Source organism: Fonsecaea multimorphosa (genome assembly GCF_000836435.1).
Source record: "Fonsecaea multimorphosa CBS 102226 unplaced genomic scaffold supercont1.11, whole genome shotgun sequence".
NCBI lineage: Eukaryota > Fungi > Ascomycota > Eurotiomycetes > Chaetothyriales > Herpotrichiellaceae > Fonsecaea > Fonsecaea multimorphosa.
Window position 1 is genome coordinate 160,366 of NW_015971645.1, and position 25,473 is coordinate 185,838.

General features: G+C 52.3%; 8 protein-coding genes and 1 non-coding gene across 9 annotated transcripts in view; 2 read left to right on the forward strand and 7 right to left on the reverse strand.

Annotated features, from left to right (window-relative positions):
• Positions 1-2,916, reverse strand: part of Z520_06053 (uncharacterized protein) — a gene marked incomplete at both ends in the record, with an annotated part of 4,177 nt that extends 1,261 nt beyond the window's left edge. The window contains 4 exons of the mRNA XM_016776556.1: positions 1,534-1,955; positions 2,099-2,533; positions 2,603-2,740; positions 2,824-2,916. Of these exons, the coding sequence (XP_016632098.1) occupies positions 1,534-1,955; positions 2,099-2,533; positions 2,603-2,740; positions 2,824-2,916 (1,088 nt within the window). The remainder of the gene's footprint in view (positions 1-1,533; positions 1,956-2,098; positions 2,534-2,602; positions 2,741-2,823) is intronic.
• A 703-nt stretch (positions 2,917-3,619) lies between these two features.
• On the forward strand, positions 3,620-5,566 carry Z520_06054 (uncharacterized protein; the record flags this gene model as incomplete). Its single annotated transcript, XM_016776557.1, has 4 exons — positions 3,620-3,842; positions 3,929-4,373; positions 4,427-4,573; positions 4,624-5,566. 4 exons carry the CDS (start codon positions 3,620-3,622, stop codon positions 5,564-5,566), a joined length of 1,758 nt encoding a protein of 585 aa, XP_016632099.1.
• Positions 5,567-5,829: 263 nt separating this feature from the next.
• On the reverse strand, positions 5,830-8,023 carry Z520_06055 (uncharacterized protein; the record flags this gene model as incomplete). Its single annotated transcript, XM_016776558.1, has 2 exons — positions 5,830-7,500; positions 7,562-8,023. The coding sequence occupies 2 exons, from the start codon at positions 8,021-8,023 to the stop codon at positions 5,830-5,832; spliced, it is 2,133 nt and encodes a 710-aa protein (XP_016632100.1).
• An 833-nt stretch (positions 8,024-8,856) lies between these two features.
• Z520_06056 (uncharacterized protein) lies at positions 8,857-10,074 on the forward strand (the record flags this gene model as incomplete). The annotated part of the gene is made up of 4 exons (XM_016776559.1): positions 8,857-9,046; positions 9,111-9,511; positions 9,560-9,873; positions 9,927-10,074. The coding sequence occupies 4 exons, from the start codon at positions 8,857-8,859 to the stop codon at positions 10,072-10,074; spliced, it is 1,053 nt and encodes a 350-aa protein (XP_016632101.1).
• A 440-nt stretch (positions 10,075-10,514) lies between these two features.
• On the reverse strand, positions 10,515-10,601 carry Z520_06057. Its single transcript has one exon. It is a non-coding gene; the product is annotated as a tRNA-Ala (tRNA).
• A 5,743-nt stretch (positions 10,602-16,344) lies between these two features.
• Z520_06058 (uncharacterized protein) lies at positions 16,345-18,936 on the reverse strand (the record flags this gene model as incomplete). The annotated part of the gene is made up of 4 exons (XM_016776560.1): positions 16,345-17,815; positions 17,868-18,104; positions 18,161-18,782; positions 18,837-18,936. 4 exons carry the CDS (start codon positions 18,934-18,936, stop codon positions 16,345-16,347), a joined length of 2,430 nt encoding a protein of 809 aa, XP_016632102.1.
• Positions 18,937-19,642: 706 nt separating this feature from the next.
• On the reverse strand, positions 19,643-20,527 carry Z520_06059 (uncharacterized protein; the record flags this gene model as incomplete). Its single annotated transcript, XM_016776561.1, has 1 exon — positions 19,643-20,527. The coding sequence occupies one exon, from the start codon at positions 20,525-20,527 to the stop codon at positions 19,643-19,645; it is 885 nt and encodes a 294-aa protein (XP_016632103.1).
• A 903-nt stretch (positions 20,528-21,430) lies between these two features.
• Z520_06060 (uncharacterized protein) lies at positions 21,431-22,852 on the reverse strand (the record flags this gene model as incomplete). The annotated part of the gene is made up of 1 exon (XM_016776562.1): positions 21,431-22,852. The coding sequence occupies one exon, from the start codon at positions 22,850-22,852 to the stop codon at positions 21,431-21,433; it is 1,422 nt and encodes a 473-aa protein (XP_016632104.1).
• A 1,475-nt stretch (positions 22,853-24,327) lies between these two features.
• Positions 24,328-25,250, reverse strand: Z520_06061 (uncharacterized protein; the record flags this gene model as incomplete). Its single annotated transcript, XM_016776563.1, has 4 exons — positions 24,328-24,498; positions 24,555-24,760; positions 24,789-24,935; positions 25,004-25,250. The coding sequence occupies 4 exons, from the start codon at positions 25,248-25,250 to the stop codon at positions 24,328-24,330; spliced, it is 771 nt and encodes a 256-aa protein (XP_016632105.1).
• Between the last annotated feature and the right edge of the window lie 223 nt (positions 25,251-25,473).

The following is a 25,473-nucleotide window of genomic DNA, read 5'->3' on the forward strand; positions in this document are numbered from 1 at the left end:
AAGGAGGCCGTCGATAATAAGGAGGCCGTCGATAATAAGGAGGCCGTCGATAATAAGGAGGCCGTCGATAATAAGGAGGCCGTCAATGAGAAAAGGGGGTTGTCAATGAGGATGAGGAGGACTCCAAGTACTTCCCACAATAACAGTGCCCAGCATCTGTGCTCAGTGGGCAAAGCATCCCATTATCGGCATTAACCTCGATGTGGGCCTGCTTTGTTTTCTGTCTTTGGTTGCCGGATTTGTTGGTTCTGTCCGAAAACTTCATGGACCATTTATCTGATGACTTTTCAGCCTGTACTCTAGGCGAGAGGCTTCCAGAAGTGAATTTGGGAGAGGCCGGGTGAAGAGGTGGGGCTTTGAATCCGATGATAGCCCATCCATTGAAAGGTGTAACATCTGGTAAAGGTTTTCCTGTGGGAGTACTGCCCTCATCCTTGAAGGGGAAGCCTACCCAGAAAACCTATGAAAGCGGTCCCGAGGCGAGGTCTCAATAGACTATGGGAAGGCTTCCAACTCAATGGCCAGATCTCAATAGACTATAGAAAGGCTCCCAACTCAGTGGCCGCGTCTCGATAGACCATAGGAAGGCTCCCAACTCAGTAGTAGCGTCTCGATAGATCATAGGAAGGCTCCCAAACCAATGGCGAGGTTTCGATAGATCATGGGAAGGCTCCCAAATCAATGGCGAGGTCTCGATAGACTATGGGAAGGCTTCCAACTCAGTTTCATTTCGGTTCCTCAAGGCCAAAGAAAGAGAGTTGTCAATGCCCGCTGCTACTTGCCTAGTGACAATACCAGAGGAGACAGCAGCCCAACAGACCTCAAGGGCCATGAGATGGACATACTCAATATGATGGAACACATAAGAGGGCGATGGAAGCAAGATGAAGCAAAAAGGGCATTGTGCCTTACTTTGATCCTGCGTAGCTCGGGATTTTGGAACGCTCAAGTGTCGCAGAAGATGATAGATACCATCCGTGAGATTGACAAAGTTCCATTTTGCGATGTTTTTTGGACACAAGGGACACTCTCGCTGATCCGGGGGTGATACTTGGAGGATCTTATAAAGAATATGGAAAACGACCTGGTCGAGTCGTGTGAAGAGTTCCGGACAGTTGTTTTCGGGACACCGTAGCGAACCTAGGACTTTCTGTAGAGTGTACCGCTTTTCCTCTTGTCGTCTTGTTACTTGAATAGTGGCCGGAAATCCGTCCCTCCCGACCGAACAATTCGAGTGACTCACGTCGCTGGGTCCATATCCGTCGATAAGAATAAGGAGGCCATTGATAAGAAATGGAGGCCATTGATGAGAAAAGGAGGCCGTTAATAAGAATAAGAAGTCCATCGATAAGACCAGGGAGGCCATTGATAAGACCGAGGAGGCCGTCGATAATATCATAAGACCGAGGAGGTTGTCGATGAGATCAAAGAGGCCGTCGATGAGACCAAGGAGGCCGTTGATGAGAACAATGGCGGATACGGATAGACTTCCTGGAACAAGACTGGGAGATATTGACAAAGGGGGGCACTTACTTCACATCCAAATTCGCAATGAATCTTCCGATACTCCCCGTGGAGTCACTCTCGGGATACCAAAACCTGGATGCCACACAGGTTGTCTCCGTCATGCCCCAAACTTGATTGAAGACGCCGTCGGGGGCCAAATGCTTTTCGAACGCCCGCTGATGCACTTTGCCCAACGGCGCGGATCCGGACCTGCACCATTTGACCGATGTCAGGTCGTAGCGGTTGAGCAGCGGACTTGCCAGAGCCATGACCACGACCGGTGGACTGATGGACAGGTCGGTGATTTTGAATGCCTGGATCGAGTGCAGCCACTCCTCCATCTCGAACCGTCGCATCACGTACGTCTCGTGGCCTGCCTTGAACGGCGTCGTGTGGCCCACGGGTACGATGGCTGCATGGAACATGGGCATGTACAAAAGGCGTCGGACCTGCATTGGAGATTAGCAGGAATATTCTCGACCAACAAACGCCTTCGTGAGAGTGGCCTTGAGGGTCTGGTGTCAGCGGAAGAAGCCTGGCTTCAACCCTCACATAGTGGCGGGATCTATGGCGAAAAGAACTGACTTCTTACCTGCCAAGGCACCACATCGGGTGCAATCGCCAGAGTGTGCTGGGCGACCAGGTTATGATGAGATATCACCGCTGCTTTTGGAAGGCCAGTGGTGCCCGAACTAAACAGAAATGCTGCGGGGGTGCTGCTGGAAATCTCTTCGTCGTCGAATCGATCCCAGTCTTGCTCTCCATGCTGCATAAGCTCCGACCAGGACTGAAACCCCTTGGGCACTGCTTGGCCTTTGATATTGAAGATGCGGATATTGGAGTCAGGGATGCCACAGTCGCCGGACACAGCCCTGATTGCGTCCAGCAATTCAGGTTCAGTGACGACGTACTTTGCGCCTGAGGTCTTGAGGTGGTGCTTCAGCTCGAAAGGCGTATAGGCAGGATTCGTCCCCACGAAAATGCCCCCTGCGGCGAGGATCCCCAAGAAGACGACTGGATAGTAGATCTAAGTTATGAAACATCAACTTGCGAACGACTTGATAACACTGATCAGGCTAGAAAGAAAGCCACTCACATCATTGAAGGAGTGAACACAAACACATTCCCCCTTCTTCAGTCCAGCGGCTTTGAATCCAGCAGCGAGCTTGCGAACGATCTGCAATCCCTGGTTCAGGGACAGTGTTCGCGAAGGGTTTGAAGTGTCGATATAGATCTGTTCAAGGCGGGGATTGTACGGTCAGCCTCTCTTTTGTAGAGCTGGCATCCTCATGTCTTTCCCCATCACGGATTGCTTACTGGTTTGTCAGGGTCATAGTCTGCCTTGTCGAAAATCCAAGACAGAAGATCTTGAGTCGGGACCGGCAACTTCTTGTGAGCGAGAAACGGCATGTCGATAGCAGGCGATTGATAGATCGCGAAATGCCTCCCGAAGGTAAATCAATATTACAAGCCCAGAGACGATTTCCGCGTGGTTGGAAGGTCGCACGTCCTCTGAACGTGATGGTCCCGAACACAAATACCCCCCTAGAGTTTAGCGTCTGAAACAGCCTTGCTTGAGGTACACCCCAAAATGTCGGTTTTAGACCCTTCGGATGACTCCGAGGCCTGTGGTCTACTCTTTCTGTTGTTGGTATCGTCGAGTGCGCTCGGCTCAACAGAGAGGTGCGTGTCTTAGTATAACCGTCTGCAGAAAGTCCGAGGCAGGAGGAGAACAGGGATGTATTGGCTACGGGTCAACATACAGCAACGTCGCTTCTGCGCAGGGTATGATGGAGGTTTCGATCTTGCCAGTCTCTTGCGTAGATATGTGGTACACGGCAGTACTAGTATAGCCGCAACTCCGGATCCGTTCCTATAGCCAGGCTGGTGAAGCCGATTGGCTCCTACAGGGTACCCACTGTCTCCACCCTCCAGGCCCATTCATGGTTTGATAATGGATGCTCCCCAGGGATAAAAGCTAGGTGAGCATGATCTGGGGCCCCAGTCTTCCAACATCTCATAATAGGGGTTATCAGTCGGCAAGCTGTTTGGTTGTATATCGATCAGGATTATTATAGGCAATAATCATCCACCCAGACAAGGAAGCAAGACCATGGACAAGGACGTCGAGAAGTCCATAGGGCTTGGTCAGTGGCAAGAAACGACCCAGTCGTGTGAAGACGACATCGGCAAATCTCGCAGGACCGAAGAAGCAGAGTTCGCTGACGAGGACGCTGAGAAGCCAAACATTGTCAAAGGCGACGATTCGGATGGTCATGTGAACTGGAGCAAGCGACAGATTTTGGCCACGCTTTCCCTTTCTGGCCTCTATGTCGGTACGTGTTCCTTTATGCCTGATTTCCTGAAGAGAAGGAAGCGCGAGCTCTAGCCTCACAACCTGACAACGTATCTTGCAAAACAGGTTCACAGTTACCACTGCTGCTCGGCGCAGGAAGCCTTCCGTACATCGTCAAAGACATTGGCGGATCGACCATCGACTCCTGGTTCCCAGTTGCATACTCTCTGGCCATGGCTTCTGTGTCGCCCTTCAGCGGATATCTACAAGACGTGTTCGGACGCCGCAACATTGCCCTCGTCGGCGGGTCTATCCTCTGCGTCGGGATCATCGTGGTTGCCACATCTCACACCATGGGTCAGGCTATTGTGGGAATGGCTCTCTCAGGCCTGGGAGCAGCCATAGGGGAATTGACCGCCCTGGCTGGAACTTCTGAACTCGTGCCAGTCAAGAGAAGAGGTCTCTATCTGGGTGCCGTCACTGGTTGTGTCTTGCCCTTCTCTCCTTACGCGATTTACACCACTCTCTTGGGCACGCATTCGACCTGGAGATGGGGTTTCTGGATCCCACTGTATGCTCTTTGACGCCCTTCTATGGCAAGCTGGCTGACTTGACAATTTGCAGCATGTGGAACGGGTTAGCGGTGACTGGAATTGCTCTGACCTATTGGCCTCACTCGCAACTTCGCGCAGAACGGAAGACGTTTTGGGAAATCCTGCCTCAAATCGATTTCGTCGGTGGTCTACTTTCCACTGGTGGATTGACACTGTTGTATGTTACCCCTTGCCTCAGGGATGGGATCCAAATCTAATCATTCACAGCCTGGTAGGGGTAACAGCAGGTGGCAACCTCGCTCCTTGGGCCAGCGCCAGGGTCTTGTGCCCCCTCATCTTCGGTGTCGCTCTCGTCGTCGTGTTCGCGGTCTGGGAGTGGAAGTTTGCTTCCTTCCCAATGCTCCCTCACGAGCTCTTTGCTGGTCAACGTGTGGTCGCTATGAGTTTCCTGGTGGCATTCATCTCAGGAATCTACTTCTACGCCATTCTTAACTTCGGCCCAGTCATATACCTGGATATCTACAATCCAGATCCGGTCAAAGCAGGGATCAAAGGAGTTATCATCAGCCTTGGCGTGACAGCCGGTGCCGTCATACCCAATATGCTTCTATCAGTCTATAAGACGCGCCAGCGGGAGATCCTTGCAACCTGTGCCGTTCTGGCCACTGCTTTTGGTACCGCCTTGGTGACAACGACACCCGACAATCCAGTGCGTACCGTCGCATTCTGTACGATCAGTGGATTTGGGATTGGAGCCATCGTGGCCTGTGCGTTGACAACCGCCGTAACCGCAGCACCCGACAATATCATTGCTACTTGTGTAGCTCTTTCTCTTTCCATCCGCACAGTCGGGGGTTCGGTGGGCACGGCGGTCAACTCGAACGTCCTCGACAGCAAGTTGAAGAAGAACCTCCCAATGTATATCGCCGAATATGCCATCGCAGCTGGGCTCCCAACATCTTCGGCGACCGCATTTGTGGAGCTCTACCTGACTGCGCCTGCAAAACTGAGTAACGGGGCAGTCCCGGGAGTCACTGCAGCTGTCATGCAAGGAGCAGTCATCGGAGCTCGCTGGGCGTATGCAGAAAGTCTGAAGTATGTCTGGTATACCATGCTGCCTTTCGGTATCTTGAGTTGCGCTGCATGTTTGGGACTTGGGAACGTTGGGAAATTCATGACGAACCGCATCGCGGCGAACATTCGTCACTGATTCCCAGGATCCCGGGATGGCGAGTTGGATCAGGTACACACAATGGCATGGGAGATTTGTGTATATTTTCGGGACTGCACGCGTGCGCAGGGATGCTATCCAGTGCTGGTCAACATTCGGTGGCGTCCATGTCCCCAATGTTCTTATCAAATATGCTTGAGGCCATTCACACTGTTCTGCCCGGCAAGCAGAGAAGGACTGCGAACGCGCATTGGCACACGAACCCCAAGGCTCAAGCTTTGGAGCTCAGTTTCTCTCCCACATTAGGCAAGCCAGTCTACATCGGTGCCATCCCAGGGTATCATGCCATCGACGTTCTCGTCGAACCCATCGATGCCGATACTGCCAAAATTCCACTGTCCCATCGAATCGTGGTTGTCAGGATTGATCTCGGAGTCCCACAGGCTTTCATCTCCGCCGATGTCGAAGGCGTGGTTGGCGCTTGGATCGATCAACTCGTGCCAACTATCAGTCTCGACAGCGGCACACTCGGTGACATCGGTACTGTGCGGGTCTGCCAACAGAGTGGGATCTGTCCGTAGGTCATGGCTTTGCTGTGCATTAGCCGCGGGGGCAAGCGGCAGTGGTTTGTCCCTCGCGGACACTATCTTGCAAGACTCTGCTGGATCAAATTCGACGTCCAATTCGAAGGCTCGCTGTCTAGTTCCATTTCCGGCATATAGTCGGAAGTGACTGGGTTGGGGCACCAGGATCCTTATCCTAGCATGATTAAGCATGGCCTCCACCAAGAGCGCCACCCAGTCTGCGGCTACGTATACCTGCTGAAGAGTCTTGAGAGAAATCAACAGGCTATTAACATTGTCTCTCGCTCTGGCCATCTCCTCGTCGTTGTCGGGCGCAGGATTTCCTCTGCCGTGCCGTGATGATGCCTGGACTATCGACTTTTTGATGCGGAGAGCATTGCTGATGATGCTGGGGACCAGCATGGTGATGGCGGTTACCGGGAGGTAGCGTACGAGACCTCTGTGGTTTAAAAAGGCAGAGATTTTGGCGATGTTGCTCGCCGAATCTGACACTTGATCTTGAGAGTGGCGAGACTTGTTCTGGGAGCGATGCAGTGCGGATACGGCCGTGTAGTAGCACATGTGCAGGATGGCGCGTTGGATCACCACGCTCGGTGGTCTGGAGGCGTCCGTCCCTATTTCTTGACCGTCCCTTGCAGGTTGGATGTCTTGGATAACATCAGACCACATTGATGGCCGCCGCAGTGATGGCTGGGGGTCCCAGAAGCAGACTGAACGAGGTAGATTGTCGTACCAATCTTTGAGTGTCGACTCGAGGGGTGATATAGTAGACTCTGTTGGCGTTGCGGCAGTCTGCTCCGAGTCCGGACTGTGGACAACGGGGAAGAGCATTGCCGACAGAGCCGACCTTGCAGCTCTGTTTCGGGTCCCGGAGGTCGGTCTAAGGGGAGAGTACTGCGCGGACAGGATGGTTCCTATCACGATGCAGAGCTTGAGGAAGGAGATGAAAATCTCTGCCAACTCAACCTGCGTGGTTCGGTCGTAGCAAGACAGATGGATTAGTCGACGGCGGTGCGAGCAGCACGCGTGCGAGCTCAGCGAAGCAGAGGAGGGGCTGTCAATCTCCATGTCCTCGACGGTTGGCAAAGGGACGTCGAAATCCTCTCCCTGGATCCGTAACGGACGACTCAGGTAGAGTGCAATGACTCGATCGCGCATGAAACAGCACCACCACAGACGTTTGCGCAAACTCTTCTTCGTTCGCGGCAGCGGCAGAGACTCAGGATCCTGGTTCAGTCCGATCGTCTGGGCAAGGGAGATTGCGACGTTGACCCAATGCCAGGTTTGTTTGTGAGCGTCCTGAGATTGCCTGTCGGACCAGAAGCTCATGAGCAACACAGATTGAACGAGAGTAATGCTGTCGTATTCAAAGTCGATGTCATACAGAAGCTATTCCTGCGTGAGCCCGATCTTCTAGCAGGAGTGGGGGACTAATGTGGGATATATATACTTTTGCTTTTTGAAAGAATGCCTTCCGGGCGATCTTCAGGTTGGCGTATCCTGCTTCCCTGACAAGGCTCTCGTCAACGAATGGGACCGCGGCAAACATTACGCTGTGAAATAGCAGTAGACTCAGTTGTGGCCCAGAACAATGATGGCCACTGCTGCTGTTATCAACCACTATGAGGAGCTGCGCCGGATCGAGTAAAGGCAGAAAAGGATGAATGTATTCAAAGTAACATCGGACCGTTTCATTTCGAAGTCTCTCGTGAGGTATATCCAGGGCACCTTTGCTTCTGATATATGCTATATCTGCATCGGTGAAACGCTCGGGACACGGCTGAATGTACGCTGGTAATTGTCGTGGAGATATTTTTTCGGGGAATTGAGCTAATGGAGGAGATGGTATCTGAAGTCTGTCCAGTCCAGGTGGCACGTCTCCTAAGGAAGTCATCGAGCTCAGGACGGCCATGGCGTTAGTAGAAATATTGGTGGACGGCCGAACGCCGTCTTCATTTCGGGCTGCATAGAAGATATCCTCTTGTTGTGGTCTCTGGTCCAAGGGTCTGGCGAGGCCGTGCTCGCGGGATGGCCTGGTCAGTCCCATATACCATTCTTTGTGCTTCCTGCAACGACGGTCAATGCGGTCCGCTTATTCCATCAATTACCCACCTGCCGCGACGGCACTGAGCCATGAGACAGGGTGTCTCGTCAACCTCGCAATTGCGGCACGGAGAGCCACGAATAGTGACATCGCATCGGACCTTGCGTGCACGGCAGTTTTCGCAGGCTCTTCCTGCTCGGCGTTGGCGGACGGGGTTGTGCATCGAGACGCTCAGTACTTTCTGGGAGGAAGAGATCATTGCAGAAACAGACCTGTTATGGATTGTGCGTGAAACTCTGCAACGTACATTGTAGCCGCCTGGGACCAGAGGCGAGGAAACAGAGTCGGCGACGATGAACGAGCGCACAGAGTTCACACACGGGATGTAGGAGCCTTACACGTCCACCCAATCCATTCATCCAAGCTGGTTCCATCCCCCGTGGGTGCCCCGCATTCTGCATGCTTTGAGTTTTTTGTATAGCCGATACCCGAGGGGCCTGGTCCTGGGGAACGCGCCCATCCTCGGATTGGTATGGTTCGCGCTAAAAGGCCGTGCAACTAAGCCCGCCTTGCCTGATTCAGACTGAATATGGAGACGGTAAGTATTGGACAGGTGGAATAGCCCATCCAGATTATATATTTCGTTGTGGTAGGCAAGTCCGGTCTTGGACGGGGTGACATCCAGTCTTGCACCACCTGTCATGGCAGACTTCTCGCATTACGGAGGTGTATCATCGGACTGGGAACGGGTGATTGCTGCAATTCCTCCGGAGCAACTCGCGGGGGCAATACCTGTCGCAGTAACTCTCGACGAGCCGTTTCTCCTGAAGGTGCAGGAGAAAACAAATCGAGAGAGGGCGGCTCGTGCGCAAAGTGCTCTGAAAGTCTTGGGTAGGTTCCACAGTTGGTCTATGCTCGGGACATGCACTTGGACTGACTCATCTGCCTTACCTAGAGACGGTCAGGACGAATGATTACACCTGCTCCACAGTCGACAATGTGAGCGTGCCAATCCGTGTCTATCGGCCTGCGTTGAAACAGAATGGCAAGGCTCTCCCTGTCTACATCTGGTTTCATGGGGGCGGATTCCTCTTTGGCTCACTCGACGGAGAGAACGCCCATTGCACCCAGATCGTCCTTGAAAATGCTGTTATTGTCGTCAACATCTGCTACAGACATACTCCACAATGGAAATGGCCCACTCAGCATCGAGACGCAATGACGGCGGTCGATTGGGTGTTTGAAAATATGCTCATACTCGGTGGAGATGAAAGCAAAGTCATCATCGCGGGGCGATCTGCTGGTGCTCTTGTCGCTGCCAGTACGGCACTTGGGGATTTGAGGGCTGTAAGTTTGGTTGAATTGTGACAATCGCAAGGTTTGGCCGTTAATCCAATTGAGCAGCACGGGAGATCCAGATTCTGTGGACAAATCCTCGACATCCCCTGGCTGTGTCACTCAGCAGCTTTCCCTTACGAGGCGATTGCGCAAGGGAAAGACTCGTATTCTGAAAATCTCACAGCACCAATCCTGCCGGGGGATCTGCTTCACCTGTTCGAGACGCTGGTAACTCCAGATCCAATGGATTCGACCTTCAATGTCCTGCTCGCCGAAGACCAAGCACTCGAGGGCGTGCCGCCTACGCACTTCCACATAGCAGGGCGGGATATGCTGCGAGATCAAGGCATCCTTTATCAGCAAAAGTTACAGCGATGCGGGTAGGTACTGCCCGAGAAGATTCGAACGACTCGTACTCACTGGATGGTTGTAGGGTTTCGACAACCATCAATATATACTCTGGTGTGCCACATGGGTTCATGTTCCTCGGTGATCTCGAAGCAAGCCAGCAATGGGCTAGAGACCACCGCGAGGCTATACACCTGCTCCTCCGATATGTCCAAGGACGACCAAGCGAGTAGCACCGCAGGTAGCGTCTTTTCTGCAGATTGAGGCTGGACCACATGGATGCGGACGAGCTGATCAAGATCATGGGCGACGTACCTAGGTAGTTTCGCTGAAGTTTGAGCCAGGCTCTCAGCTCCTCCTTCTCAGTGTATTTCAGCACGGCATGGTAAACATTAACTTGACCGTCTTAAGAATGAATGTTATGCATACGTGCTTGTTGCTGGAAATTGTGGAAAGGGGAGAAGAACGAGGACTCGTAGGGGTCAGGATCTTGGCAGGTTGGATTTAAGCTCAAAATAAATTTAGATTAGTGCTTAAGTTTGCGGGGCACCATGCCACTTTCGGAATCCCACAATACTTTTCCGGCTGCTACACCTATCGCCAAAATCGCCAACACCACCACCAAAAAGACAGATCAAGGTCGAAAAAGATTCAAAAAGATATCAATTCTGTGTGGAGAAGCTGGGAATCGAACCCAGAACCTTTTCCAGCCTATGAAGGCTGATGCTAAGGAAACGTCATACCACTAGACCACTGTGACGGTTGTTAGTTGGGTTTTGAGCTGAACTGGGCTGCTTGTAGGCACTCACCATCCCCAAGTGTTGTGATTGTTGGAGAGATTTTGGTAGCCCTAATTTATGACTTTCGATTTTTGTTCAGGTTGCTAGTTGAGGACTTAGCGTGATCAATATTGTGGAGCGAGGAATACGGAATACGAGATACCTAGGTACCTAGGTAGGTAGCCATTGCGCTATCGTAGGCTTAGCCAATCTCCACATAGATAAGTACTAGGTAATTGACCACAGGTACAGAGCAGTCCATGTACCTGGCCCGGAAGCCTAATACTCGTCGGGATGTGGAATAATCGCATGCTCGTAGAACTCGTCGTATGCCCTCTTGTACAGTCGAGCTTCGTGCTATTTGTCGAACTCCTACGTAGATGAGAATCCAAGTGAATGGGCAATAATCCACTTGCTGAAGGTGCGATATTGCTTCTCTTTGTCGAGATCACAATCGTACTCCATCTTGCCGCCTTCTGTGGGACTTACCTCTCCTGAGCCGAGCTTGTCGAGAGAATAGGCGGAGATACCATAGCTGTGATGTGTGGGATACATTTAGGGAGATCCAGTTGTAATTCAAGAGACCCCAGTCGTGATGGGTTAGGCTGTAATCGTCGCAACGAAAAGTCTTCTGGCGAGAGCCTTCAGTTGGACGAAATACAGGTCCTTTGTCTTCGAATTTAAAGTTGGCTATATGTTCAGCCGTGATACCACGGTGGGACGACTTTCAGGGCAATTTCCTGATCTTGGTTGGCATTCGGAGTCATTTCGTGGTCATGAGAATAGTCAGAGGTGGCCTTAGATCAATATCCGTTCGTACTGCAGTCGCCAATACCGGACCTAGGTAGTAGGCCCAGACCCAGAAACACCAGGTCTCGCAGCTTTCCTTAGCCTCTTATTCGATACGACAGTGCTCAAATAGATGATTATGGCTGTTAGAAAGTCCCTTACTTATTGTATATGTGTTAGATACAATAGGACCGATTGAAGAGGGGGAGGGAAAGCTATAAAAGTTGTAAATAGTGGAATGTTCATAGCGATATATCCAGAGCAGACGTCAGAAACAAATAATATAGGGCCTCGAATCTCACCAGGTCTACCCCGTCAGGGCGGCATATTCATACTGGCGGGCCATTCAGGCAGATCCGCACTCTAACTATGAGCGAGCTGAACGATAACCCTACCTGCGTCATCCAGAGCTAAGTCGGTAGGGGGCTCCTGAGCTTTGAGTAGTTTACGGATGAAGAGCTGTTGTCGCTTCAAGAGCTGATCAGGAGGCCGATCATCTGTCAATGCGAGCTTGATCGGTTTGAGTGGGTAGGTGACTGTAGTGCCGGTGCCGGCGTTGTCCTTACCACGTGGTCGAGAAGCACGGCCATGATCAAGATCCATATCATCGCGGGGGCCTGTTGATAAGTGAAGCTAAAGCGAAGGTGATACTAATTGTGGGATCTTATCCTTTCGCCGCTGTGGCACCCACTAAAGTCCTCCTCGCCCCGCTCTCTGGCTCCAGAAAGCAGAATTGAGAGAACAGAAGGACCGGGTAGAGGCCGAGAAGGCAGGATTGAGCAGACAAAGAGAGGAAGGAGAGGCTGAATGTTGAGGGCAAGCACTAGAGTATATGAGAGGACGCCCTACGCAATAGGGAAAGTGATGGTGAAAGCGGTTAATGCCACCATCGCACGATCGGTTCGAAGCCCTTTTTTTTTACAAGGAAGACGCCACTATCAGCTGGAAGGTTGATTAAGTGACACAGCATCCTTCTCATCCATAGGGTGTAGCTTTTCTCAGTATACTCAACATGAGCCAGCCCCGTAACGACCTTCGGCCTTCAGTTTGCCCTTAATCGTCTGACCGTACTTGAGGATCTTCTTCTGTCAAGATCTCCTTTAATTGAGTGAGGATGCGAGTCTGATTCGTCGGATAAACTTTACATTCTCATATTTTGCGGCCACGTTCATGATGAGAGTGTGTTGTCAATATCGACACTTAATATCGGAATTTCCAGTATAAGATCCTTTCCCGATCACGTTTACTGATCTCCTTCTCCAGTAGACTATTCCAGTATCTTTGAAAGAGAAACTAGCGCCCATCTGGCAGGGTGTGCCGAAGATCCGCGCCCAAATGGAGTGGGTCAGAGAAGCCGCCGTGGTCTGCCAGAAGAAGATGGTCATCTTCTACTCCCTGCCTGGGCGGCAAGTGCTTCTATCGACCATTTTCACGGCACTCAAAAAGGCTTTGCCGACTCTTCGGCCATTATGGCCACCCTCCATTTACTTGCTGGCCCGACACTATAATCTGGTAGCAATGTCTCCTTTCACTACATTTTCGGCCTTTCTCTCAGGCTGAAAGCGATCCTCAGAGGTTACCTAGTACCGCGTCCGGTTGTGCCCCGCCTTTCCGTCCTCCGAACGCCATGCATACTCGTCGACTTCCATCCTTTCACCACCTATTTCACCCTCGTCCACTTGGTTGTGCCGCCTGTCCAACGATCAAGCCGAACCCGACACCCTTCCCCCCCTCTCCTCGAGCTCAGGCTAGATAGGTACACCGTTGTACTTCTGTCCCATACGTATTTGGAGGGTGTGCCATTCTACGACCTCTGTGTCTCGGTTTCTACTCTTGGCGGACCTATTCTTGCTGTCGTTGCCGCGAGCACTGGATCGCTCTTTGATGCAGCTGGCCTGCAATATTTTACAAAAACAAATTCCGATTGGGTGATCCTGGGACCCCGTTCGAGGCGCGGGCGGAGTGCCTAGCGGGTGAAAACTTCTACATGTTAACACCCGTTGATACGATAACAACTTCTGGAGAGGTGTGCCAGTGACAAGACATTGGTCGAGTTGATGCTAAAATCTACTCAAAATCACAAAAACAGTATCGGCTGGATACCGATAATCAAAGGAACTCAAGAATTTGAACATTGATACACAACAGCCAGGATGCAACATGAATATGGTGATTGTATTGCTGGGGAGCAGCTGGTGGTTCAGGCATGGTGGAATTAATGCATATGATGGTCGAGATTATTTTGATTTCCTAGGGAATGCGTCAGGTGAAGAAATGAATTGTCCATGGGCGCCTCAGCGTACATGTACCTATTTACACCCCTTCAGCCTTTGTGCTATGCCTTCGACGCGTCCAGCTGGCTGGCCGACACTCGAGGAGCAATGGCATTGACTGCGGGATAAACACAACTCCCTTTCCCCGCGAGTCTACCACTGGCAATTTCCATGGTGATTGCAAATACATCGACCACTCCATATCAATCAGACCGTATTATACGGCCGGTATGATCGTCTTTTATATGTCGAAAGAGAAATGGGTTGGGAGAGTTGGAGGTGGTTGTGCCGCGGGCACTCGATCCTGCAGCCCCGGAGCGCAACATGATGTGGTTGCACTTGCCCCTCCCAGGCACTTTTCTAGTATACTTGCAGCGTCAACCAAGGCAGCCAGATCTGCCGGGCGGCCTCAATGCGATGAAATAGCGCACCATTGTCCTTCGTGGAAGAGATCGAAGAAGATGATTTGGAGCAATTCATATACCATGATCCGGCATACCGAATGTTTCGCGCCTTCTGAGACATCGACCACGAAGGAACACCAACACTACGTTACGACGAAGAGGCCCGGGTTCCATTGCAGTCCCGACACAACGGACTCATTATGTGTCCCGTGTCCCATTGTCAGGCTACAGCTCAAAAGAAAATTGATCTTATAGCGCACCTCATGCACAATATCGATCGAGGAGTGTGCCCATTGTGTCCTGCGACCGAGAAACTGTTACGGTACGACCACAAGCTAGACGTCATTCATCATATTGAGATGCATATCACGACCCCTTCTCTGGAAAAGACAGACCGGCTCTATGAATGTCCCTTCTGCTTCAGGGTCCACCCAGGCCGAGACGTGTCGTTGCATCACATTCGGGTTACCCACTTCCGGTCATGCGAGATCCTTACTATGGCAGAGAAAGCTGGGTGTATGCCGGCTCCTATGGCATTTTTTGAAGACCACGTTGTTGTTATGCACCGTATAGCCAAAGAGGTGACTGTCCTTCGTCTCCCACAACCTCTCAGAGACGCCAAATATGAAGGTTATATCGAAGGCAATTCCTTGATGATCGACGAGAAAGGGCTTTGTGCGTTCTATCTGGAGAACGCCCTGGGCTTGAACATTTCTAACCAACTATATGACTCTGTCGATCTCATGGGAGCTGGTAACCGCCACAAACAAAGTGAGCAGGTGAGAAGATCGTTGTCCGCTTTCATGGAGACGGGAGGTTTAGCTGTCCCATTAGGGCAATGTCTGAATGTTCCGTTGGCGTCGGCGAGACCCACTTGGTGAATTCGCGTCCACGGTGTTGATATACCCCTAGAAGGTGACCAGCCTGCCTCCAACCACTGCCAATCCCACTGGTTCGGTTGGAGTTCGTGCTGTAGGAGTAGGTCATGTCTGTGTTGATTGAGCTGATCCCCACGAGCACCCTGCTCTGGTACAAAGGACGGACATTGATGAACTTGAAGTCAAGGTATTCTTTGCCGAAGGCTAGTGGAGTCTTCCGGTTTCATACATATATATAAAAGTGTGTGTGTGTTTGTTTGGCAAGTATGCCATGTTCATCTTCTCAAGCTCAGAGCAGAAAACGTCCAATTTGGAAGAACCGTGGCCTTGAAGTCAAGTTGACAGAGAGGAGGATATCCTCATCTTCAACGGCTGACACGAATCATGGTTTGATCTGGGAGTGCTTCACAGCAAAAGCTCTTCAAGGCGACTGGCATGGACCGGCCGCCAAGGGCAGGATACCACAGAGGTGGCCGCTGGAGTGAAATTGCCGCCATTGTGAAAATCAGCGTTGGCGCACAAATGGGTAATAACAGTCGGAATGTAAAGTCACTCACCTACTTTGTAGACTGGAAAGGAGGAGAAGACTGAGGAGGATAGCTAGCTAGCTAGCTCGTAGCACGGCGTCCGTTGAGAGCTCTCGTGGTTGATGGCATTTCTGCCCAAGCCGACTGGACATCAGATATTGTTTCGAAGGGCAGATAGATATTCGCAAGGCTGAGGGATATAGGGGGGGATGATGAACAAGAGCCACCTCTCTGTCGGGTTCTGGTATATTCAGAGAATATCAGACTGACAACATTCCATGAGGCTGGCTGTCTTTTAAGATCCAAATGGCGGTCAGAGCAAAACACGATGAAACCTGTTTTTTTGTTTGCTCAATTCCTCCGAGGCCGAACCCAGCTGGGGGTCGAGATGGAGAATCACAGCAAACATTGCCCTACACTCCCCTCAGTACTTTTCTGTAGAGAGATTGCACCGAGAAGGGCTGGCTCGGTAGCACAGACATTGTCATTGATGTCGCTGTACTCGGTACGCTGCAGCAGCATGTCTCTAGGCTAATCATATATGTCCCTCTTACATATCGGCCTGGCTTTGGATATATGTGGCATAGGTCCCAGTGACGAGAAGGGCGTACGACCGGGTGGTAAAGTAGAAGTGAATTACCATTAGTTATAGGGTTAGCATCACTTACAAGTAGTATCCTATCTACTAAGTATAGCGGGATCCCTACACTCATCATCAAGTATTAGCTGTTTTTTGTATATGGCGGTCTTCTCGTCGTTAACTGTGTCAGACTATGCTATTTTATTTCTTGACGTCGGCTCGACATGTACCCAACGCCTTCCCTTTCCAAAACACCACCCATCCCCCGGCCGACTAGGCACTCTCCCGTGTCTCATTACCGTCCTCTTTTGCTGACGCTGGGGGATCCGCATAACTGGGCGGCGAATCTGCCGCGCTGCTGGCCTCGCTGATGGCCTCTGTCGTAGGGTCCTTATCCCTCTTCCCACTCTTGCCACTTTTCGCGCTCTTCGAGCTGGAATGGCTCGTCAACCTGGACAGAAACGACCCGGTCTCCTCCTTGTCCGGATGATCACTGCCAACGCTTGACCGCGTATCGACCATCTTCAACTCAGGTTTCATCTCGTTCCACCTAGTGAGCACCTCCAGCTTCTCCTCCTCGGTGGCCTTGCTCACCTCCTCAAACCCTTCGATATACCTCGTGGCAAGGATGTAACTCAGCGTTGGATCTCCGTCCAATCTCTTCTTAATCACTTCGTACAAGGCCCTGACTCCGTATGCAGCGTGGCCAATGACCAGTCCTCTAGGGGGGAACAGCAAATTCCCAATGCCCTTCCCCAGGCCCTTTCCAAAGCCTTTCCAACCGCCGAATCTGGCGCCCTTGTAGGGTTCGTAGACAACGCCACCCCAAGCCTTGGCAATGTTGATGGGTGTGTGCACAATTCTAGAAGTGATGGAGCCCACGGTGCTGAGCATCGGATTGGGCCCGGCCACGTGAGAACTAATAGCCCCATACTCGACGGGGTATTCAATGTGGCGGTACATGGCAAGCTGGTTCACGTCAATCAAGCCTTCATTGCCCAGCACCGTCGCCGCGAAAGCGCTCAACCGGATATCTTCCGTGCTGGATCCTTTGGTCTTGACGGACCAGACGGCTGCCCGGGACGGCGCCAGCATGCAGCGAAGGCGGTCAAGATTCATTTGCGCGTGGAAACTCGCCGCGCCGACTTCGGTGCCCTTTTCTTCCTTGATGCGCTCGCCCAATTCGCGTGCCCGTTCCAAGGTCCCGGGCTTCAGCGCCTCGAGGATCGCATCCGCTAGTCGATCTGCTGTGAGTTCTTTGGACGGGACGGGCGTAGGTCCCGCACCGGCTCTGGCCACCATGGCTCCCCAGAATGGCTGGTCGCCAAAGAAGGGGACGATAACCGTTGGGCGGCCCAACGCGATTCCAGCTGCAGTCGTCCCGGCGCCACCGTGATGCACCACGCAGGAAACGTGTTGGAATAACCAGTCATGCGGTACATTACCCAGCATATACACGTTATCAGGTTTACCCATGTCGTCTCCACCAAGACCACCCCATCCCTTGGACACCAAAGCACGTTGTCCAGTCTTCTTGACCGCATCGAAGATGAGTTTCGTCATTCCGTTGGGATCGTCCACAACGATGGAACCGAAGCCGATGTAAACGGGCGGTGGACCTGCTGCGAGGAATTCAGCTAGAGCAGGGTCTGGCTGGTAATTTGACGCCAACGAGAGGAAGTAGAAGCCTGCAATAGTTATGTGAGGGCCCCAGTCTTTGGGCTTCGGAATGAGTGCTGGAGACCTAGTGATCGACTCATCAACAGAGGGTCCACTTGCTCCAGATTGACACTTACCAGCAATAAGTATAAGGTATCCGTAGACGATGAAGCATATCCGTTGCGGCCGCCTGGGAAAGCATATGCAGCCCTAGAGTCTCTTTCCTGAACTTGTTCGTGATGTCGCCCAGGCCCTCCCAGGTCATCATGTCGACAAGCGTATAGCTCATTTCGTTGGTCATGCTTCCACTGGCCTTTGACGACTTGATGTTCGCGATGGGTTGCGGAAACTCTCGCGTGGGCGACCAGGGCATCCTAACATCACCTACACTCAGCAATGTTCCGAAAGAAGCAGTGGACAACCCACTTACGTGAACATCAAATGCAAGGGAATGCCCAACTTCTCGGCGCAATGGATATGTGCGAAGCTTGGCGGATTCGCAATGATAGCATGAGCGACGAACGGTTTCTTCTTGGGCGCTGCTGCCGTTTCCGTTCCCTCCTCTTTCACCTCGTTGAAATCGGCGCATGACCTCCAACACCCTTGCAGAATCTCAGCCATGCCTCTGCGTCTCTTCCCGACATCACCTTCCTTGATGGATTTCACCCCTGGTATCAAGCCGGGGTTCTTGACCATGAAGGCCATGAGTTCTGCCGGGTCCCCACCGATATCGAAGAATTCAAGCCCGTTCTCCTCGACGAACTTCTTGAACGTCCCGTGCGTCGCCAGACGGACGCGGTGGCCGTACTGGTTCTTCAGAACGAGCCCGAGTGCGACAAACGGCTGGACGTCGCCGCGCGACCCGACGACTTGGACGACGACATTTAGAGGTGGGGGGATTTGGGAGGGTCTGCGACTCGCCTCTAAAAGGCTATGGGATGTCTGTGGAGGTGCAGCGAGTCCCTCTTGGACTCGGGAGAGCTGGAGTTGTTCGATCTGGTTGGCAAGGAGCTCGTTGATTTCTTGGATGGTGATGTTGACGCGACCATCGTCTAGTGATCTTGTCAACTGATGCCGCTGCGTAAAGGAAGAGCATAACAACTAACCTCCAAGTTTGGACTGTGTGGTGGCTCCATCCTGCTGCTCGTCAAGAGTTCCTGCTGCGTCAACCGCCGGTTGTGGTGGTTGCTTCACGTCGGACGCCATTTCCACGACTGAGCGATCGTCTTCAGGATGTCTAGAAGCCGTTTATGGGCGAGACGCCGCGTGCTCTGCTGTCATGAAAATGGTTGTCTGAGTCGAGAGACGGCCATCTTTTGCTGCTCCATGCTCCATCCCCGAAAAGGGTGATGGTTTGAGAGTCCCTTGCAAGTACAACATCAAGGAACAGCAAGCGATAAGGTGTGGGAATTGGAGGGGCAGCGCAGGCAAGGCGACGAGGGTCAGTCGAGGACTCGAGGGTGGACTGCAGCGATCTGCTCCCACCATTAAGCACCATTTAGCCTCACCAAGCCTGCTTTAGCCATCGATCGCACCGTGTGCCGGGGCCTTGGCCAATCCTAATACATACCTCGCTGGCGCCCACCCGCTAAGTATCCATCTCCGCCTCGGGAACCATCCCTGAATGATCCCAAGCAGGCCTGGCGAACTCATCCAGTGCCTGAAACCTATGGCTTGATTGGCTTTGCAGGTGGGTGGCAGGAGCTTGAAGCGGGCTTATTCAGCACTGCGGCTTTGGACTGATTGAGCAATACGAGCAAGAAATCCATGTCCTTTGCACTACAGCCTCACTGCGTCCTACCCCAAAACGTCGGTGTGACAAACAGGGAGCACTATCACTCGCACTCGACATCAAGGTGAGATGAATTGAATTGGTCAAACAAGTCAAACGAGCAGCTGGAAGAAGCGACAGTCAATAACTCAACTTCTCACCACCCTCGTGTTCCTCCGGCGGAAACACCTCGTCCAGATACTTCAACAAGCTCACTTGGGCCATGTTCGCATGCACATTCATGCCCAGCTTCTCCGTCAGCTCCTGCGACAGCTCCTTCTTGACCTCCTCGGGCATCTTGGCCGTCCAATTGACTTGCTGCCTCAGGAACGGCACGGTATAGTACCCAAAGAGCAGCGCCCGATCCTTGTCCTTGGTGATGTTGGATCCCGAAGTGTGCCAGACCCGTCCGTTCATGAGCACGATACTGCCCGCCTTGGCCTCAAAGGGCTTTAGTAGGGATCGTGCGTTCTTGGGGATATCCTCGCGGGTCGTCCACTTGTCGCTGCCCGGGATGAAAAGCGTCGCCCCGTTCTCCAGGTACACATCGTCCAGACACCAGATCACGTTCATCGCCCACGTCGCTGTCCAAGGCTCGGGCATCACCAGCGACTGATCGCTGTGCAGGGCCATGCTCTTGGACCCCGGCCGTGCGATGTTGGCCGTGAAATTGCTAATCAGCCAGTTGTCGCCCAGCACTTTCTCCACCATTTCCACAGCAACAGGATGCTGGATCAGGTCGCGGAAGATCTTGTCCAGCGCCATGAGGTAGAAGACGCGGATGTTGGAGGCGTTGGGGTCGAGGATCGGCATGAACGTGTCGTCCCCTTGCTTGCGGAACTTGTCGGCCGCCGCCCACAAGTGCGAGAGCACGAGTGCGTTCTCTTCTGGCGACAGCACGTCTGGGATCACGGCCCAGCCATGGTCCTGGAGGTGTTTTTGCGCGGCGGTGATAGTCGACTCGGGCGTGCGGGAGGCGAATTGAATCTCAGATGAGGCGTTGGTGGTGGTGTCGATGGAGCCCATTTTGCCCACAAAAGACGCTGACAACAGCCTGAAGCCGGAACGATTGTGATTATCGCTATTAGTGCCTCACTATACGGCTCTATTCGTTGTGCGTTCTCGTCAACTCTCGCTTGATGTGTATCCCATGCAGATTCGTCCCGGAACAGGGCAAACAGGCACTGCCAGCGATTCAGTAAATCACCTGCGCCGTGATCCAGACACGTCCAAGCTGCTGCTAGATTGAAGTCGTCGTTTCCAGCCGCAGAATTTGAAGCCTTCGCAGACGGCCACTTGATCCTCGAGCATATAAACACGCGTCTCCTCCCCGCATCTCCAGCTGGCCTTAGTCCCCAGCATCTACAGACGTGCCCCGGATAACTCCTTGCGGCATAATCGGCTTGGTCCTCGGCTGAACCATTATGATACACTTCGGGGCATACCACTGAGGGTGCACGGAAGCAGTGTCGATGACTAAGGGGAGGTTGACTCAACGAACACAGCCCACAGACACCAGCAACAAGTCGACTAAAAGATTGTCGAATGACTCGAGTCAGACTCGAAATGAGTAAGATTCGGCCCTGTAACTATCCACATCAGGGTATACATGCCTAGACAATCAGAGATCGATACAATCTCTTCGCCCCAAACTTCACCGGGTTCGCAGTGTCTGTGGATGACCCTGGATTGACCCCCACCAATCCAGCAGAGTTGGAATGCGTCAACTCCTTCTGGATAGACGAAAAATGTGCCATTCGCTTTTATGAAGCCCCAGCGATGCTCGCATCAACCTGATGGAAGCGGGTGTGTCCAGCCACCCAACACGCTCCGCCATGTTTGCCAACATTGCTAGAGGGGTGAATGCAACTCCTGCCCAATGGTCGCTAAGAACACAGAATACTCGACCCTTGACCCCTTCGGTGACGACTATATACGACCCCATGCGCTACCAAAGTTCACGCTGTTTCTCATTCTCAACCTTGGCATGTCATCGTCATTAGCAGAAGACCCTCCCTGTTGCTCGCTCGCTTTCTCTTCGTCGTTGCTCCCTGACAAACTGGACTCGGCCTTGTCCTGGTGTTCTTTTTCTTCAATGAGCTTACCATCGAGGATGTTCAAAAATGCAACAGATTCCACGGTCTTGGCGTTAGGATCAAGCATGAGTGGTCCTTTCAGTGCAGGATCGTCGTGAGTCTCGTGCACTGGCTCTGGCTCCGGCTCTTGCTCTGAATCCGGCTCTGGCTCCTCTTCTAAGGCTTGATTCTCTTGTTCCTTTTCCCCTGGGGCAGAAGAGAACGAAAAGTAAGAGTCAGAATGTTCCGAGGGACGGAGAGGTGGTCGCGTGGTGGAGGCAGGAGCGAGAGGTCCCTCTTGCTTTGGAGTCAATGCGTTACTAGCGACCTCCGAGGACAAAGTGCCATCGAATGCCATGGGGGTATGGCCGGCATGTCGTTTCAACTTCTCATCCAGCGGCGATATGAGGGAGTTGACATCGAGTCTTAGAGGCTCCTCTTTGGTGGTGTGTGGTAAGGGTGACAGGGCGGGACTAGCGAACTGCGGACTGGCGATCTCCTTGTCAAACGAGGAGGTCAAGGCGGCCGACTTGAGGGTAATGCCATCCAGAGTGTTGTCTACCTGTTCAATCGGTATCGGGATGTTCTCTTGGCCGCCAGAAGTGGGTGAGACCTCCTTGGACAGAGCGGGCATGGCCTCATCCTCCGAGATGCTTGGAAGATGGCACACTTCGTCCTCGCTGGCAAAGACTCTCGTTACGGGAGGAGTGGTTTCAGGACCTTTCCAGACCGGCGGCTCTGCAATGGTAGGTTCGGGAGATATTCGAGAGCGGTGTTTGCCATTGACTCCAAATTGCTGAAAATCTGATTTGAAAGAGCGAAGACTCGTGGCCGACGAGTCATTGCTGGATCTCCTCTTAGGGTCTCTGCTCTTGTTGAGTTTCTGCTCTAGTTCCCCTATACGAGCTTTGAGCGCAGTTCGTTCAATGTCCCAGGCTCTCCGCTCGCTTTCGTGAGATTGTCTCAGCTGCGTATTCCACAACCGGCACTGCTCCATGTAGGCCGTGATGTCCACTTCGGGCGTGGGGTTCGTCATTTGAAAGCTATGCTTTGGTAGTTGACTGGCAGAAGATATGGGAGGTAGTAGAGGCACATTTGTGGTGGCTATCGAGTGACGGCCTTTGATTGGCATCGAGGGAGGGTCTGAGAAACGAACCGCTCTGGGGTCGGCGGACGAGCTCATTGTCCGGGGGTGGGTGAGAGGAGAGTAGTTGTCTGGGTCATGTTCGAGGGCCGGAGTAGGATCGAATGCGTGTGTTGGAGATCGGGGAGCCATCTGTGGGCTGGGACAATATAATGGTGTGTCAAACACTTAGAATGTGTGTATTGGAAGGATTATATTTTCAAGATATCGACCGTCTGTACACCGTCGACGTGTGCCCAAGGAGTGTAGACCTGGCGTCGTGGGAGAACAAAGTCGAAGAAGACCTGGGGATGACGTCTGCGATGGAGGAGCGCCGAGGCCTAGAAGCGAGATGACAAGCAAATGCAGTCGAAATTATAAACAAGATTGCGGATGCGGACGTGATGAAGATGATGAAGATGCCGATGCTGATATTGACGACAAGTACATAGGTAGAAACGAAGAGAGGGAATCAAGTTGGAGACGACACGAGAGTGAGTGCGCGAGGTTGAACTGGTAGGAGCCCAGAAGGTGAGGTTAGGATTGTGGGCAGTAGCGACTGGTGTTTGAGCGCAGTTATTTTTTGTGCTGGCAGTCGCAGTCCGGATGGCGCAGGGGCCCAGGATATCAACTCAGTGGAGCGCGATAACCTATGTACGAGTTTTCGCAATGACTAGAGTCGCAGATGGGAAAAGGAGTGGATTGAAGCGATAAACAAAAAGCCTCGTGGCATCTTTCTCATCTCGCCTCTTTTTTTTCGGGATGACGTTGGTCTGTGCCTGAAGCCGAGATGGAGTGGATTATGTGTGTGTGTGGCATATTTGGAGTGGAAGAGACTGGCTCGCTGGGTCACTTTTTGCAGCCGCCATTTGGGTGCCAGAGGAATTTTGGAGCTTGGACGCAATGGGCGGAGCTGGGGGCGACTAACTGCACCTAGAGGCGGTGATCTGCATGGGTACCACCTGGATCCGTCTGCCCGAGCGAACAAACAGGAGGCCAGGGGGTCAATTGTCAGGGAGCCCACCTCCCTACCTCGTAGGTACCTAGGTGGGTGCTAGGTACCGTTGGTGGGGAGTCTAGGGACACCTACGAGGCCCCACTGGTTGAACTTGTCAGGGTCCAGCAGTGTCTCGGGCGCCAAAGCCGCGAAGAACACACGTTTGGCGCCCTGTTATGGGCTGCTCAGCGCCTGCCAGCGAATATCTGGGAACTGCCGATTAGTGGCCGCTCTGGCCGCTCTAACAAAGGGAGAAAAATAAGGCCCGAGCGTAGTGGCTCCCTCAATGCTTCTTACCCCTCTCTTTACTGGCACGCTGGCAGATTAGGTCCGTGGTGTATTACTTAGGGATGCTCAGGGAGCGCTCAGCGATGATCAGCGAAACGCTCAGTTAGAGCGCAGGTTAAAGGGGCCTTTGCTCGCGACTAATAGAGGTAGTATCGAACGAAAAAGCCGGTCGCGCTTCTTCCCATTGTGATTAGCAGCTCGGCAAATGCGTTATGACGAGAAAGCCACCGTCTGAACACATTTAGAAGCACTCTATACGTATTTCTCACTTCTCCTTCGTCTTCTGCATGGCATTTGTCATGATCTTGATCGTAGCACTGACAAAAAGATGCCTGAACGGTTCCTAGAAGATGACTTCGCTCTCTTCTGGGTACTTCAAGGCTGAAATTTCGCGTAGTTTATCCATGACTGTCATGACCTGGATGGTTTCCTCCAGTGGCATGGTAGAACTTTCCAGCTTCCCTGCGGCAATATCGCGAGCGACACTGTCTACTTCCCAACCCATCCCGTAGCCCTAGAATATAGAGTCAGCTTGGATCAGAGAGCGATAATTGTGAAGATTATCCCTACAGTAATCGGGAATGTGTATGTAGTCTTGAGGTTTTCTTGGTGGACTGTGAACTCGGTAGGCCTATAGCACGGAGCTGGGATTGTGATCGTTCCCTGGGTGCCCATGATTTTTGTAGCAGGACCAGCAGCACCATCTTCACGACGGTCTGTGTTGCTAGTCAGGGATGTTGATGCCACGGCGACAGCTAGAGGATATAGCATTAGAGCTGGTCAACCATCCGACAGTCGACCTACCATCAGGCCATGCGAGGACCGCTGTGGAGTGGACATCAAACCCACGCTTTTCCAGTATCATACTGCCAGAAACTCCCGGAGCCAGCTTTTCACTACCACCTTTCCAGTTGTAAAGGGGCAGGAAGCACCATAACAAGGAGTAGTGGCCTGCAGAAAGAATGCGTCGATCCGGTCAGCTCTACATGATGAGCATTAGCCAGAATTTTTCAGCTTACCCAGATCCAGAAACCCGCCTGCTCCTTGATACGGGTCGACGAAGCGGCTTGTTGCTGGTGTAGACGCATCGATAAGATCTCTTCCATGGTCTGAAAAAACACGTCGAATACTTCCAATTTGGCCACTTGTGATGATTTCGCGCAGCTTAGCGACAAGTGGAAAGAATCGAGTCCATGAACCTTCCATCAGATATCTGTTCTTCTCGCTTGCAAGACGTGCGAGTGCTTTGGCTTGTGCGGCATTCATGGTGAAAGGCTTCTCGCATAGGACATGTTTTCTCGCCAACAGGCAAAGTTTAACATGCCGGTAGTGATGCGAGTGTGGACTAGATTAATCATGGACAGTTAGTGATCCTATTCCTAGATTTCAATTTCCATAGGTCTTCGGGGGCAGCTGACGTGGTAATGTAAACGACATCTATTGTCTCGTCGCGGAGAAAATCTTCGTGTGTACCATAGCAACGAGCATC